General features: G+C 36.7%; 1 protein-coding gene across 1 annotated transcript; it reads left to right on the forward strand.

Annotated features, from left to right (window-relative positions):
- Nucleotides 1–9,136: 9,136 nt before the first annotated feature.
- Nucleotides 9,137–10,994, forward strand: LOC127119531 (soyasapogenol B glucuronide galactosyltransferase). The gene is made up of 2 exons (XM_051049770.1): nucleotides 9,137–9,911; nucleotides 9,984–10,994. The coding sequence occupies exons 1-2, from the start codon at nucleotides 9,285–9,287 to the stop codon at nucleotides 10,854–10,856; spliced, it is 1,500 nt and encodes a 499-aa protein (XP_050905727.1). The 5' UTR covers nucleotides 9,137–9,284; the 3' UTR covers nucleotides 10,857–10,994.
- The last annotated feature ends 4,592 nt before the right edge of the window (nucleotides 10,995–15,586 follow it).

Genomic DNA, 15,586 nt, shown 5'->3' on the forward strand with positions numbered 1-15,586 from the left:
GTCTTGACCCAGAGGATTCTCCCGCCTTTGCTTTCTTTGCCTTCTTGGACTTGTTAGAAGGCTCCCGTTGTCTTTTCATGAAGTTTGGTGGATGCTCTGGCAGCCAATCCACTGAGAACTCTGAAATGTTTACCCCTTGGTTTGCAAGATCTTGTAGATAGTAGGCTACCACTTCTGGAGGGTCAATCTTGGAGAACAGATAGAGTCCGTTGGGAATCTTCCTCTGATCCTTGAGTTCTTCCTAGGAAGTGTATAGTGTTGGTTTAGCTCTTACTTGATCAATTCTCCCCATGCTCTTCAGATTTCGAGCATTCAGAGGTCTCCCAATGTCAACAGTGACATCCTCCATTAGGTTGTGATGGATCAGGTGATCCACTAAGCCACTCTCGATTAGAACATCTGAGATAAGTTTTCCCAGAGGGATGTAGTTTCTAGTCTTCATGTTGTTTCTGGTATCTTTGACAGAGTCTCTAAGATACTTGAAGATAGTGATGACAGACACAATTTTAACCCTTTTTGGATGCAGTACAGAATACACTTTTGATCTGTGTTGATGTAGTCAGAAGAGTTTGATGCAGGGCGATGATGAATGGTGCCTAGGATGATCTTCAGCCTGACATAGAGGTTTTGATGGAGTTCCTTTTTCTTGGAGTGTTTTCCCTTAGCGTTCTATTGTAAGATAGTGGGGTTGATTTCCTGAGACAAATATTTTGCCCTAGGGTTGATGTTGTAGATGCGTCTTCCTCCTGTCTTCTCCATATTCAGAAGGGAGGCAATTGATTTCTCAGTGATGACTATTTTTACTCCTAGAACATGAGAGACGATGTTGTGATCATCTGAGTCTGGGAAACACCATAACTCTTTCACTAGATATGTGTACGCAGGGCCATAGAGTCTCTGAAAGTAGGTTTCCCACCCTTGCATCCTTAACTCTTCAGTTAGGTCTACGCCATTTTTCTTCATGTTTTCAAAATCCACTAGCGATTCACACAATACCTCAATCTTTTCAAAAGGTGTTGCTAGGTAGATGTGAGGTTCACAGTCAAGAATATGGGGTTCCCTGTAGATGGGGGTTGAGACGACGCCAGTGGTTGCTGTTGTTTGTTGAGTAGAAATGGGTGTTTGTTCCGTTGAGTTCATCTGTTGAGAGAAGTTGTAGACGGATTATTGTTGAGCATCCATGTAGAACAAAGTTGAAGATGGAGGTTGAACGAAGAACTTGTTGAAAGAAATGCAGGAACCTTGAAGATGATGAAGAACTGAGAGAAGGAGGGTTCGTGTAGGGCGTGAGTGTAAAGTGTGAGATTGTAATGTGTGAAATGAATTTATACCCACATAGATGCATGCAAAACGACATCATTAGAAGTAGTTTAGATGTTAAATAATTAAATGCAGCACGTTAACCAAGTTTGCACGTTTGGAGGAGAATGATTACAGCCCATGATGGAGGTCTAATCCCCAAATCAGCACACTGCTCGAGGAGATTTCAAGATTCTGCCTCTTGATTTCTGCTAGACAGCTGTCTAGAAGTTTCAAGGTCAGACGCATGAGGCTCCACGTGTTACTTTATCTGATCTTCAGGAATGCCAAAAGGTTGGATCCTGAGGATTTCTGATTCAGATGACTCCTAACTGGTAGCAACATCAGAGTCAGATCCAGATACCAGATGTTTTAGATTCAGAGTCTTATTTTTGTATTTCAGAGAAGCATATTTATTCTGGACAAATTTGAATGTTTAAATATTTCAAAATAAAAGAGAATTTGTCTTCAGCGAGGGGTTTAGTAAAGATGTCAGCCCATTGATGGTTTGTATCAATAAATTTTAAGGATATTACCCCTTTCTGAACATAGTCTCTAACGAAACGATGTTTTATTTCTATGTGTTTAGCTATGGAATGCAAAATAGGATTCTTACTTAAAAAAATGGCAACAATATTATCACAGAAAATGGGAACGTTACTCTCAAATATCAGAAGGTATTCAAGTTGATTTTTCATCCAGAGCATCTGAGTGGTGCAGAGTGACGCTCATATATATTCTGCTTCTGCAATGGACATCGCTATGGTTGATTGTCTTTTGCTGGCCCATGATATGAGATTATTACCCAAGAACTGACAGTTCCCATATGTACTTTTACATTCCATTATGTCTCCTGCATAATCTGCACCACAGTAACCAGAGAGCCTATACTCTGATGTTTTCTCATACATCAGGCCAAGGTTAGGGGTACCTTTCAGATACCTGAGAATTCTTTTAACAGTTGTTAAATGAGATTCCCTAGGATCTGATTGGAATCTGGCACAGAGACATACATTAAACAGAATATTAGGGCGTGTAGCCGTTAGATAGAGAAGGGAGCCTATCATACCACGATAGAGCTTCTGACAAACCTTCTGGCTAGTTTCTTCTTTCTCCAGAATGCAGGTTGGATCCATTGGTGTCTTAGCAGGGTTGCATTTAGCCATTTTGAATTTCTTCAGAATTTCTTTTATGTACTTACTTTGATAAACGTAGGTAGCTTCTGAAGCTTGATTGATTTGAATCCCTAGAAAGAACTTTAGTTCTTGCATCCAGCTCATTTCAAATTCTGCCTACATTAGCTCTGAGAATTCTTGACATACAGAGGGATTAGCTGAACCAAAAATAATGTCATCAACATATATCTGGCATATCATGAGATCATTTCTAATGTTTTTACAGAAGAGTGTAGAGTCAACCTTTCCTCTAATAAAATTATGTTCCAGAAGAAAGTTACTTAATCTTTCATACCAAGCTCTAGGAGCTTGTTTTAATCCATACAATGATTTCTTAAGTTTAAAAACGTGTTCTGGACATTTAGAGTTTTCAAAACCTGGAGGTTTATTGACATAAACTTCTTCTGATATATAACCATTAAGGAATGCACTCTTGACATCCATTTGACATAGTTTGATGGAATGATTTACAGCAAATGAAACAAGTAAGCGAATAGATTCTAAACTGGCGACTGGGGCAAAGGTTTCGTTGTAGTCAATGCCTTCTTATTGACTGTACCCCTGTGCCACCATTCGTGCTTTGTTTCTGACTACTTCTCCCTTTTTCGTTCAGTTTGTTTCTGAACACCCATCTGGTTCCGATAATGTGAATTCCTTTAGGATTTGGGACTAGATTACAGACGTCATTCTTTGAGAATTGATCTAGCTCTTCTTTCATAGCCAGAACCCAGTCATTGTCTTGAAGTGCCTCATCACAGGAAATAGGTTCGATTAGAGATACTAATCCTAGGGGAGTTTCTTCAGATACTTTGAATGTTGACCTAGTTCTGACAGGTTCATCCTTGTTTCCCAGAATCAAATATTCAGAGACGTTGGGGAGACTTCTTGATCTTTTCTAGATAGTTGAAGCTTCAGTTTCATCTGGCCTTTGTCTATCAGATGCTTCTGGTGCTTTAGTCTTTTCGTCAGAACCTGCAAGAGTGATCTCCAAATCTGCAAGTTTCTCAACTAGCTTTGACTTTTCAGGGTCAAGCTTATCATCAAATCTAACATGTATTAATTCTTCCACAATTTTGGTTTCTGTGTTATATACTCTGTAGCCTTTAGAGCGTTTTGAGTATCCTAACATAATACCTTTTTGTGCTTTTGAATCAAACTTGTTCAGATGTTCTTTAGTATTGAGAATAAAACACGAGCATCCAAAAGGATGGAAATAAGAAATGTTGGGTTTTATTCCCTAACACAATTCATAGGGAGCCTTTTCCAGAATAGGTCTTATAGAGATTCTATTCTGAATATAACACGATGTATGTACTGCTTCAACCCAAAAGTGCTTAGCCACATTTGTTTCATTGATCATGGTTCTAACCATCTCTTGGAGTGTCCTATTCTTCCTCTCTACAACTCCATTTTTTTGTGGATTTCTAAGGCAGGAGAAATCATGGGATATCCCATTAGAGTAAAATACTTCCTCAAAAAATTTATTCTCGAATTCGCCACCATGATCACTTCTGACTCTGATGATTTTAGAGTCAAATTCGTTTTGCACTTTGGAACAGAAGCTGGTGAATACAGAGTGAGACTCACTCTTGTGCTTTAGGAATTTTACCCATGTCCAACGACTAAAATCATCAACAATAACTAGTCCATACTTCTTTCCATTGACTGACACTGTCTTAACAGGCCCAAAAAGGTCAATGTGAAGAAGTTCCATAGGCTTAGAGGTGGAAACAATATTTTTCTTTTTAAAAGATGTTTTAGAAAAATTTTCTTTCTGACATGCCTCACACAGAGCTTCTGAAGAATACTTCAGTTTAGGTAGGCCTCTGACTAACTCGAGTTTATTTAGCTGAGAGGGTTTTCTCATGCTAATGTGGCCCAAGCGTCTATGCCATACCCATTGCTCTTTATGAACGGACATCAGACATTTTGCATTTTGTTCTTTTAGATCTGAAAGATTTATCTTGTAAATATTATTTTTCCTCTTGCCAGTGAATATAACTATTCCATTATTCTGATTAATTGCTTTACATGTTTTTTGATTGAAGATTACACCATAGTCATCATCACTTAATTGACTTATTGATAACAGGATATGCATTAATCCTTCTACATAGAGAACATCAGATATAGAGGGAAGAGTTCCATTACCAATAGTTCTGGAGCCTCTGATTCTTCCTTTCTGATTTCCTCTAAAACCTACGAAGCCAGCATCTTTAAGTTCCAGGCTTTGTAACATATACTTTCTTCCCGTCATGTGTCGCGAGCATCCAGAGTCCAGGTACCATGATTGGTGTCTTAACTCTGTTGCATAAGATATGTCTTCAGAATCAAATTCTCCATCTGATGTATTTCTGGAGGTGGTAGCCATGAGTGCAACATTTTCCTATTCTTCAGAGTCTGATTCGGAGGAATCAGATCCACTATCGTCTCAGGTGGGCATCAATCCCTTTTTGGTTCTGAATGAGCTTTTCTTGAAACCTTCTCTTCTGGGGCTTTCTTTCTTCAGCTTTGGACATTCGTTTCTGTAATGACCTGTTTCCTTGCATTCATAGCATGTTATTTCTTTGTTTGACTTACCTCTGGAAGTTGATTCTGAGCGATCTCCTTTGGGTCTTGGTCTCCTGAAGTTATTATTTATTTTTCTCCAGAGTTGTTTTACTCTTCTGGTCAAAAGGGATAACTCTTCTTCATCGTCAGAGTCTTCCTTTTCAGAGTCGTCATTATCTTCCTCTTCAGCTTGGGAAGCCTTGTTCCTTTCTGGTTTGTGTCTTTCAGATCTGGACTTTAGTGCTACAAACTTGATCTTCTTTTGAGGCTCATCTTCCTCAAGTTCTATCTCGTGACTTCTGAGTGAACTGACGAGTTCCTCAAGGCTGATATTGTTCAGATCTTTTGATAACTTTAATACGGTGACCATTGGTCTCCACTTATTTGGCAAGCTTTTGACTATCTTCTTGACATGATCTGCAATTGTGTAGCCCTTGTCCAGAACTTTGAGTCTTGCAATTAAAGTTTGAAATCTAGAAAACATTACCTCTACAGCTTCATCGTCCTCCATCTTGAAGGCTTCATACTTCTGAATTAGAGCCAGAGCCTTTGTCTCTTTGACTTGAAAATTTCCTTCTTGAGTCATCCTCAGGGAGTCAAGTATTTCTTTAGTTGTTTTCCTGTTGGTGATCTCTTCATATTCATTGTAGGAAATGGCATTCAGCAGTATCGTTCTGGCTTTGTGATGGTTTTTGAAGTCGCGCTGCTGATCATCTGTCATTTTGCTTTTGGCAATGGCAATGCCAATGTCAGACACATGAGGTGTGTAGCCGATTGTGACTATGTCCCATAGATCAGCATCATAGTCCAAAAAGAAACTTTCAATTTTATCTTTCCAATAATCAAATTTTTCTCCACCAAAGATTGGAGGTTTAGCATTGTAACTATCTCTTTCATTGGTGTTGGCCATAGTGTTTTTCTCATGCTGGATCTCTCTACACTGTTAAGTGTTTGATTAGAAAATCAATAACAGAGCCGAAGCTCTGATAACAATTGAAGGTAGAGAAAAAGAAGAAAGGGGGGGTTTGAATTATTTTGGAAAATAAAACTTTTTCAAGAACTTAGACACACGCAGAATAAAAAGTTTAACACAAAATTTTATACTTGTTCGCTTGAAATTCAAAGCTACTCCAATCCACCCGGCCAAGGTGATTTCACCTTCAAAAAGGTCTTAATCCACTAATCTTGAAAGATTACACAAACAACCGTCTAAGAGAATTAATCCCTTAGCCTTCTCAAGTATTCAGACTTCACAGAGTCACTTGAGGAAATATCTCAGTAATAAAATGATTGGTAATACATAGCGCTTCTAACAATAAGCAAATATTACAAAATAATAACAGGAGTTTTTCACGTAAGAGCAGCAGCTCGTGAAAGAGTGAAAGAAGGTAATTGAGGAATTGTGTTCTTGTGTGTCTCAGATGTATTTTCTTGTGAAGTCTTCCATCTCTTTTTATAGGAGGAGGAAGAGACCGTTGGTTGAGTTAATGACAAAATCTTGGTCATTGAAGAGTGATTAAGGTCATTACTCTCTTTGTTCTTTCCAAAACAATGTTGGTTACGTCATAACTTCCTTATAGAAATAGTTTCTTTCTAGAAGCGAATTTTCTTCAAGGTTACGTTTTCCTGAGTCAGCGAATCCTGTAGTCAGAGTCTTGTTTAGCCATGTTCGTCTTCAGAGGGTACTTGTATATGACTTTATCAGATTTTCTCTTTAATCTTGACTTCTTCAGATCGTGCGTCTTCAGAGTCTGGATTCATTCTTCTCTTTCAGAGTATCTGACTTCTTTCGTTTTTCTATCGCTTGTGTTAGAGTCAGAAGCTTTTATTCACGTATCCTCTGAGTAACTTCTAATGCTGGATTCTGTATCTGATGACTTATCTATTTGATTGTTTGATCAGAGTCCTGCACACTTAGAAAAATTTCGTTAGGGTACCATTTTTGTTTCATCCTTTGTTATCATCAAAATCTTAGAGATACATTATAGAACCAACTTTGTTCTTACACATTCATCTTGAATATGGAAGTTAGAAACCTCTTTGTTTCTAAAATTCCATTCATCTCATTACTGATGATCAACATGTAATCGACACAGAGACAAAGGAATATCAAAATGTTCTCACACAACTTTATGTACAAACACTTGTAACAAGAATTAGATGAAAAGGTTTTTAGATAATCATGCATGATGATGCAATAAGGTTTTTAGATGATATGAGAGATGAAATTATGAGCAATTTAAAGTAGTATAATATAAATTTCAATGAGCACCTTAGTTATGTTCACTTGTCTCAAATATTCACTTGAATTTTCATGTTAAACCTTCTTGATCAACTTCATCGTTGATGTGCATGATACTTTTGAACATTTTCTTCTTTGATAATCTTTATCTTCATCAAAACTGAACTAGATATTAGATGTATTATTCACAATATCCCCCTTTTGATGATGAAAAACTCTTTGAATTCTTGTTTTGATAATGATTGAAAATCTCCCCCTTAGTTATGTTTCTCCCCATTAGTTGGTGAATCTTGCAACGACAGAGTCAAACATTTTGATGTCACTATTTCGATGCTTGTTTTAATCCATACAAAGATTTGACAAGCTTGCACACCTTTTGTTCATTTTCGCATAACCTTCTAGATGCTCCATGTAAATTTCCTCATAAAGATCTCTATTTATGAATGTTATTTTTACATCCATTTCAGGAACTATAAGGTTATGGAAAAAGGCTAAAGCAAACGATGCTCTAGATTTCATTGTGCTTTCTACTAACATATGTGTCAAATAATAAACAACTTCTTTTTGTTTAAAAATACCCTTGGTCATTATTCTATACTTGTAGGTGTTTTAGTGTACCATCACACTATGATACTTCCTTCTAAACAAGAGGAGTCTCTTGAAGCAATTATTTCCTTATAAATCTTTAGCATCATCTTCCACTTGAAGAATAATAGGAATCTTACGAATAAAATTCTTACTATTTCCTTCCGATAGATGAAAGAAATGAATTGACTATGAATTTTGTTCATTCCTAGATCCTTAGACTTTCAGACTCTCTTGCTTATTCTAAACTCGAGTTATTTTCCAACAACCCATGAATAGAAGCAAAGATAATTTCAGGTACAAATATTGGAAACAGTAATTACATACGGAGAATGTCTTTGTCTCCTTCTCAATCTCCATGACCATTCAAACTTATCAGAAGACAATTTCCAAAATGACAATCAACAAATCTCAAGATCAATCGTTGGATTATGTTGGTCTATATTTTCCCAAGAATGTTTTCAGTCACGGACAATTTTATGTTGCTATTTCAAGAGTTAAGAGTAAAGAGTAAAGCTGAATTGAAAATCTTAATACATAACAAAAACAATAACTCCTGGACTCAAACAATAAATATTGTCTTAAAAAAAGTTTTTCACAACGTGATCTAGATACATTTTTACTATTTCTTTTAAACAACTAAGTTTATTAATAACATTCTTTTTTTTCTTTTTAAATATAATTCCTAACACCTCCATTTCTTTATTCAGCTTTCACACATTACCATATTTGAGGAAACAATATAAATGACAACATGCAAATGTGAGTATTTTTTCAAGGTCAAAATGTTTGTAGGTTATGTAATCTCTTAAATTGCTTCAAAGAACTATTACTATATCATTTCAATCAAAGATTTATTATTACTTTTTTTAATCTAGATTGGACATATTATAACTCGGTTATTCATTGTCAAAATACTTTAAAGCAAATGAATATTTCTACACTTAATATTGTAAGATCATGGTCATTTTGATTTTGTTATTTCTATTTAATACATACTCCTATATTAAAGGTTGAAAATGATAAATTTTAATTCGAATCTTCAATCGTATAAGAATTAATTTTCCCGTACGAACGCATGAATCTTCTAATAATTTAATAAATGATTTATACAAAGATATTTTGGTATGGGTTTACAAGTTACAACCCCACGCGTCTCCACCAAAGGATAATGTGGGACCCATTTCGCTCCTCCCATAATTGCTTTAGTTTCTGTCTGTCTTTAAAATCTCCTAAAGCTCAACCTCCAACAACTCACGTTAATAGACACGACCCCACACCTTATCTACTTCTTGTCTTTTCTAATAATTGCTACAATTACAATTGAAATTAATTGTCTACCAGTCCCTTAACCATAACCTTTTCAATTTATATTCATCGAAAATTGATGAGAATCACTTTTCTGAATTTTCTTCTCAATACATCATCTTATAATGTTGTCTCATGGAGGAGCAGAAGCCAATAACCTCAACGTTGTTTTCCTTCCCTTTTGCATTACAAGTCACACCATCCCAATGATCGACATGGCAAGGATATTTGCCATGCATGGTGTAAACATCACCATACTCACCACAGCAGGCAACGTCGGAATTTTTCAAAAATGCATCGAGCGTGATATTAGTCACGGTCGATGCATAAAAATACACTTGTTGGAATTCCCGGCCAAACAAGTCGGGCTTCCGATTGGATTAGAAATCGTCAACGCAAATACTCCTCCTCCGACAGCCTTGAAAATCTTTGAGGGGTGTGAACTCCTACGACCACAAATAGAGAATTACTTGTTTGACAAATTGGAAGTTGATTGCATTGTTAGTGACATGTTTTACCCTTGGACCGTGGAAACTGCAGCCAAGTTAGGTGTTCCAAGATTTGTATTCTGTCCTGCAAGTATTTTTTCTCGTTGTGCAGAGCTCTCGTTTATCCAACATACAGCTCACACCGAAGTGAAGTCTGATTTTGAAAAAGTCATGATCATAGGGTTGCCCCATAAGTTGGAGATAGCTAGATTGCAATTACCACTTTGGTTAAAAGAGCCAACTGAGTTTGGATCCATAATGAAGGTAAACACTTTTATTTTCTTTGATAATTAAGTACTAAGATGTTGTGCTAATTACCGATGATTTCTTGTGAAGCTGGTCGATGATTCAACTAGAAGAAGCTATGGTGCAGTATTCAATAGCTTTTACGACATGGAGGGTGCTTATGAGGAGCATTACAAGAATGTGTTTGGGACAAAGTGTTGGAGCATAGGACCGGTTTCATTTTGGGCAAACCAAGATTTATCTGATAAGGCAGAAAGAGGAGACGAAAAAGTTGAAGAAGGTGATGTTTTGCTTCAATGGCTCAACTCCAAGAAAGAGAATTCTGTTATCTATGTAAGTTTTGGTAGCATAAATAAGTTTCTAACATCTCAACTTATTGAAATTGCCCATGCACTTGAAGCTTCAACCCATGATTTCATTTGGGTGGTTCGTAAAAATAATGATGTTGGAGTTAGTGAAGGTGAACAAGGTTTTATGGAAGAGTTTGAGAAGAGAGTGAAAGAAAGCGGTAAAGGATATTTGATATGGGGATGGGCCCCACAACTGTTGATACTTGAAAACAAAGCTATTGGAGGCATTGTGACTCATTGTGGTTGGAACACAACAATTGAAAGCATGAATGTTGGGTTGCCTATGGTGACTTGGCCTTTGTTTGCGGAACAATTTTTTCATGAGAAACTAGTGGTTGAAGTGTTGAAGATTGGGGTATCTATTGGAGTAAGAAAATGGAGAGATTGGAATGAGTTTGGGAGTGAGGTTGTGAAAAGGGAGGATATTGGAAAGGCTATTGGTTTGGTGATGGGAAATGGAAAAGAAGCTAAGGAGATGAGATCAAGAGCCCAAGCTTTGAGTGAGGATTCAAAGAAAGCCATACTTGTTGGTGGCTCTTCTCATGCCAAATTGATACAAATCATTGAGGAGCTTCACTCACTTAAACTTCAAAGGCTTAATGGTGGCATATGAAGGAAATCATCACCCTTTTCCCTTGTTTCTATTTCTCTAAATAATAATCACATTTTGAAAAAAAGAATGTGAAATGTTGTTAAAATGTCTTATAACTAGATTAATTGAATTAATGATTTCTTTTTGTTGCTTTTAAAATAAGTGATTTGAATGCAACTCCCATGATATAGTGGAAGTATGTTACGAGACCAGATTTTCAATCCATAAATAACGATGGGTGGAATTTAAATTCACAGTAATGGTTGCATACTGCTTAATCAAACACATGCTAAGTGTTTTGTATCACTGCTTTTTTTTTTTTAAATTTAGAGACATGGGAGCATGTAAAACCATGTATGCAAATACACTATGAAATGTGTATTATTATGTTTTGTTGACTCTTGAAATTTTACTAGTTGGGAGATAATGTGATAATGATTTAGACGTATTTTGAATTATTCTATTTTTTAGAAATTAAATTTTTTTATTCCTATATTAAAAAAACCAGGTTTTGTATGATTAGATTAACCTTTTAGTTTCCATCAGTGAGTTTGAGTGATGAACTGTGATTCTAGTATATGTAACTGTTGTACAAATATTTATGGTGATATAGCAAAATCCAGTGTAGTACAAAACATATATAAATAAAGTCAGAACAATAATCCCTTAAATGTCATCTCTAATTCTGCATTCCTACTCAAATAGAATTGAAATTTGAAATCTATATAATTTGTGTAACCAAACATGAATTAACTGATGATATTAGTTTTCCCTTCTTTCTATTTGTCTAAATACAGAAATAATCACATTTTCTTGAAAAAAAAAGTGAAATGTCGGTGTACAGCGACCCTCTTTTGACCCTAATAGCAAAAAAAACAAAAACCGTCAGATTGGCAGAACACCAAGTAACTGAAAATAAGTCGGTGTATAGGTACCTTTTTAGGGGCTTCGTTGACAGTAGGCTTTTGGATTTTTGGATCGGGAGCGATGACGGACGAAGACGGAGGCTATATGTCGCCGGCGAGAGTGGAGAGCGCATCGACCATGTTCTGGAGGAACTGGTCGCTGGCAAAGGCGCGGGTATAGTAGGTGTTCCACCAGTCATCAAACTCAGTGGTTGTCAGGAAAGATTGTTGGAATCGAAAAACTGAAAGTTCATAACGGTTGTTGGATCGACAGAAACGGAGACAGACCCTGTGGTCATCAGCTGTTAGCGATTGACCAGACCAAATGATGTCGGTATCATGAGACACCAGAGACTTTGGGACCATCTGGCTCAGGCCAAGTTGACGGGCGACAAGGTTTGGTTGGTGGCTCATGAAGCCGAATCCCTTCGACCCTGGTTCAGTCCTATAGGACAGTAAAGGTGGAGTCAGAAAAGCCCTTCAGATAGTGTCGCATCTCGAAAAATACGATTCCTCGCGATGGTCGCGGAAATATTTATGTTCGAACAGAGTCGCCACCGAACTTTATTTATCCCAATGAAGGAATAGGAAAATATCGATAAAACCTTTTAGAAAATAGAATAATGATCGTCGCAACCATATTCGGGTTCGGGAGTCGATTACGCAAGGGGAAGGTATTAGCACCCCTCACATCCGTTGTACTAAACGGGAACCTTTTAGTCTGATTTTGCTATTTGACTGTTAATTGAATGTTATTCGCTTGCTTCGAGTAATTAGAGTTGATAATAGAGATGGATGAAGACCTCAGAAGGGGAAAGGGGAGGTTTTTTATTAGTGTGCTCGTCAAGATCTCGCAATCTCGTGCTTACGTATCCTTATGGTGCAATAAGGAAATCAGAGCATTCGTAGTTCGGGGAACTACGGTTGGTTGGTGTTTTTTAAATGAACAACTGTGTAGATCGCGTTCTAAAGGCTAAACGCTAGCTTGTCTACTCTCGGCGGAGGCTTAAGCATTAGTTTGTTGTGCACATTAGAAAGGATTAACAGTGTTCTTTTGAAAATAGTTTTGGTCACACGAGGGTGACGAGTTGGTTTGATGTGTTTGATGTTTTGGTTTCGATCGTGCGGGGGCGAGAAGTTGAGTTTAACGTGTTTTGAGATGTTTTTGAAGAACGACGAAAGATTGAGCAATGTGGTGCACACCAATCGTCCAATTCTTTCGAGGAATAATAAGGCGACCGCCTTCTACTCCCTTTTTCTTTCGGATTAATTTGAAAGTTTGTTCGTGGATGTTGAACATGCACGGTAGTGAGGCGTACGCCTCCTACTTGCTTATTCAAAGAATAATGAGGCGTGCGCCACCTATTCCTTTATCCAAGTTTAATTAAAATGTATTAATCGGAAGTCGATGATTTGTGCAATATGGCGAGCGCCAATTATTCAAATAATCGATAGATGGTGAGGCGAACGTCTCCCATTTTTTATCATCCGAAGTTTACTTTATAAAAGATATGTTTTTAGATATTGTATTTGATATATGAACATAATTTGAATTTGAATTTGTAGGTTATGAAAAGTCGATGATTTGAGCAATGTGGCGTACGCCAATTATTCAAATAATCAAGGAATGGCGAGGCGAACGCCTCCCATTCTCAATTGAAGTTTAAGTTAAAGTTTATTTTATGAATTTGCGTTTGATCTAAAATGTGATTTGAAATTAATTGATTGCGTTTTAATTTTGACGACGAGAATTCGATCAATATAGCGTACGCCAATTATTCGAATAATCGGAATATAGTGAGGCGAACGCCTCCCATCCTTAATTATCGGTAATTTAGAATGAAAAGAATTTGGAATTTGTAGTTGATTTAAAAGAAATGATTTGAAATGTTATGGTTTGATGTTTTAATCGGGCGACAAGAACTCGAGCAATATGGCGTACGCCAATCATTCGAGAAATTGAGAAATAGTGAAGCGGACGCTTCCTATATTCCTTTTCATCCAAAAATTAATTTTTAAAATAAAGCTTTTAGAGTTATATTAATTAGTTTTGAATTGTTCGAATTAATATGTTTTGAGGAACATTATTTGAGGTTGGACCAAAATAGATCCATCTTAGCAACAATTATCATCCATTTGATTGACTATAATAATCTAATGCTATAAATAACTAAAATAGGAATTAACTATAATAATCGAACTTATGTTGATAAGATATTTTATTTTATTAATCATAATCATTATGTTATTCAGATATTTAAATAAAATTTTGGATAAGATGACAAATGAATAAAAATGCAGGCTGGGTGTGTGAAAGGAGAACAGGGGGTGAACCCTTGAATCATGCTGCAATGGCCCAACAAAAGTCTTGGATTGTGAGGGACCCGAAATGGGCCATAAGGCCCATGACCTCCCAAACTAAACAGTCTGCTAATACCAACACCAAAAAAAAACCGAAAGAATGGGCCTTAAGCCCACTCGACCATCCATCCGTAACAATCCGCAAATGGAAGAGGAAAAGTCCCAAAGAGCAGTTGTACAACCGCTGGGATTTCGATATTCAAACTCAAACAATAATATGGGGAAATGCACAACATTGTAAAGCTAGCAGGCCCTTAAAGTGGTGTGGGGGTATCCTGGGGAATCTGATTCATCAATCAATTCCCAACATGACATCTAACCAATTTTAAATAAATTTTTACAAAAAGAATAAAACACAATTAAGTCTTTGGTATCTACAGAAATAGGAAAGTCCATATAAATCTCTCTCTCCTGCATTTATCGTCTCCCTCTCTCTTAAACCACCTTCCCCTCATCTTTTCAAAACAAACACAAAGCATTTCTAAACCAGATTCTTCAATAAATCTCTAAACCAACCATGGTGAGCATCACAACAAATCCACACACAAACATCGGTCCTAAACTAAAATCCCTAATTTCCGACTTTCTAACCTAACATTCAAACCAAATCGTACATGAACGGAGAAATAGGAGACGCAAGAAGCTCCGATGGTACATTCAAAGCAATAATCGAGACATATTTACTCATTCAACAGTTATCAAGTCATTATGCATTATGATGGAAGTCGAAATACCTTCGTCTATTCGAATTCCGATGATTCTTCGAGCAAAATCTTCTCCTGGTCCACGGTAGGCTTCGTTCCGTTTCCTTCCTCGCCTCTCTTCGTTCTTTTTTCACTGATTTGGTGTGTCTTGGTTTGACAGTGGCTTAGCTCAGTTTTCTCAAAGTTCTAATGATGAACTCTGAGTAAACTTTGGGAGTATCGAGCTTTGGTGATTGGGTGTGAGTGAAATCTCAGCAGAGTAACGGCGCAGAATCAGGTCTTTTATGAAATATTGCTATGTTGTTCTTGATGTGTGTTCTAGGTTTTTAGAAGAAATCTCTCACTGTGCATATGTTGTTCTTTAGGCTTTTTTGAGAAAAAAGTTGCTTTTTGTTGTTGTTGTGGTTTTGGGTTTTTAGAAGAAATCTCTTACTGTGTATCCCTCTTTTCATGAACGTCTTATGAAGAATTTTTTATAAGTTTTAAAAGCTCCTTTCTTTTTCAATTTGTCTCATCCTAGATTATGTGGGATTTGATTTGTTCCTGTTTTAGATCAACTTTAACATGCTTTTGGATGTTTAGGTTAATTTTTTGGGTAAAGCTTTAATTTGAGTAATTTTTTAGTTGTTTTCCAGTTCTCTAAGTGCTTTTGAAAAGTGCTTTTAAAATAAGCTATTTTCTCTTTGCAGGTCACATGTTTGAAGAGACTTTGATGGAATGGAAAAGTGGCTGCTCCAAGCTTCAAGACAACATGTTTTTGTGCCTAGGTCCAAAGGAGTGT

Source organism: Lathyrus oleraceus, chromosome 2 (assembly GCF_024323335.1).
Source record: "Lathyrus oleraceus cultivar Zhongwan6 chromosome 2, CAAS_Psat_ZW6_1.0, whole genome shotgun sequence".
Classification (NCBI taxonomy): Eukaryota; Viridiplantae; Streptophyta; class Magnoliopsida; order Fabales; family Fabaceae; genus Lathyrus; species Lathyrus oleraceus.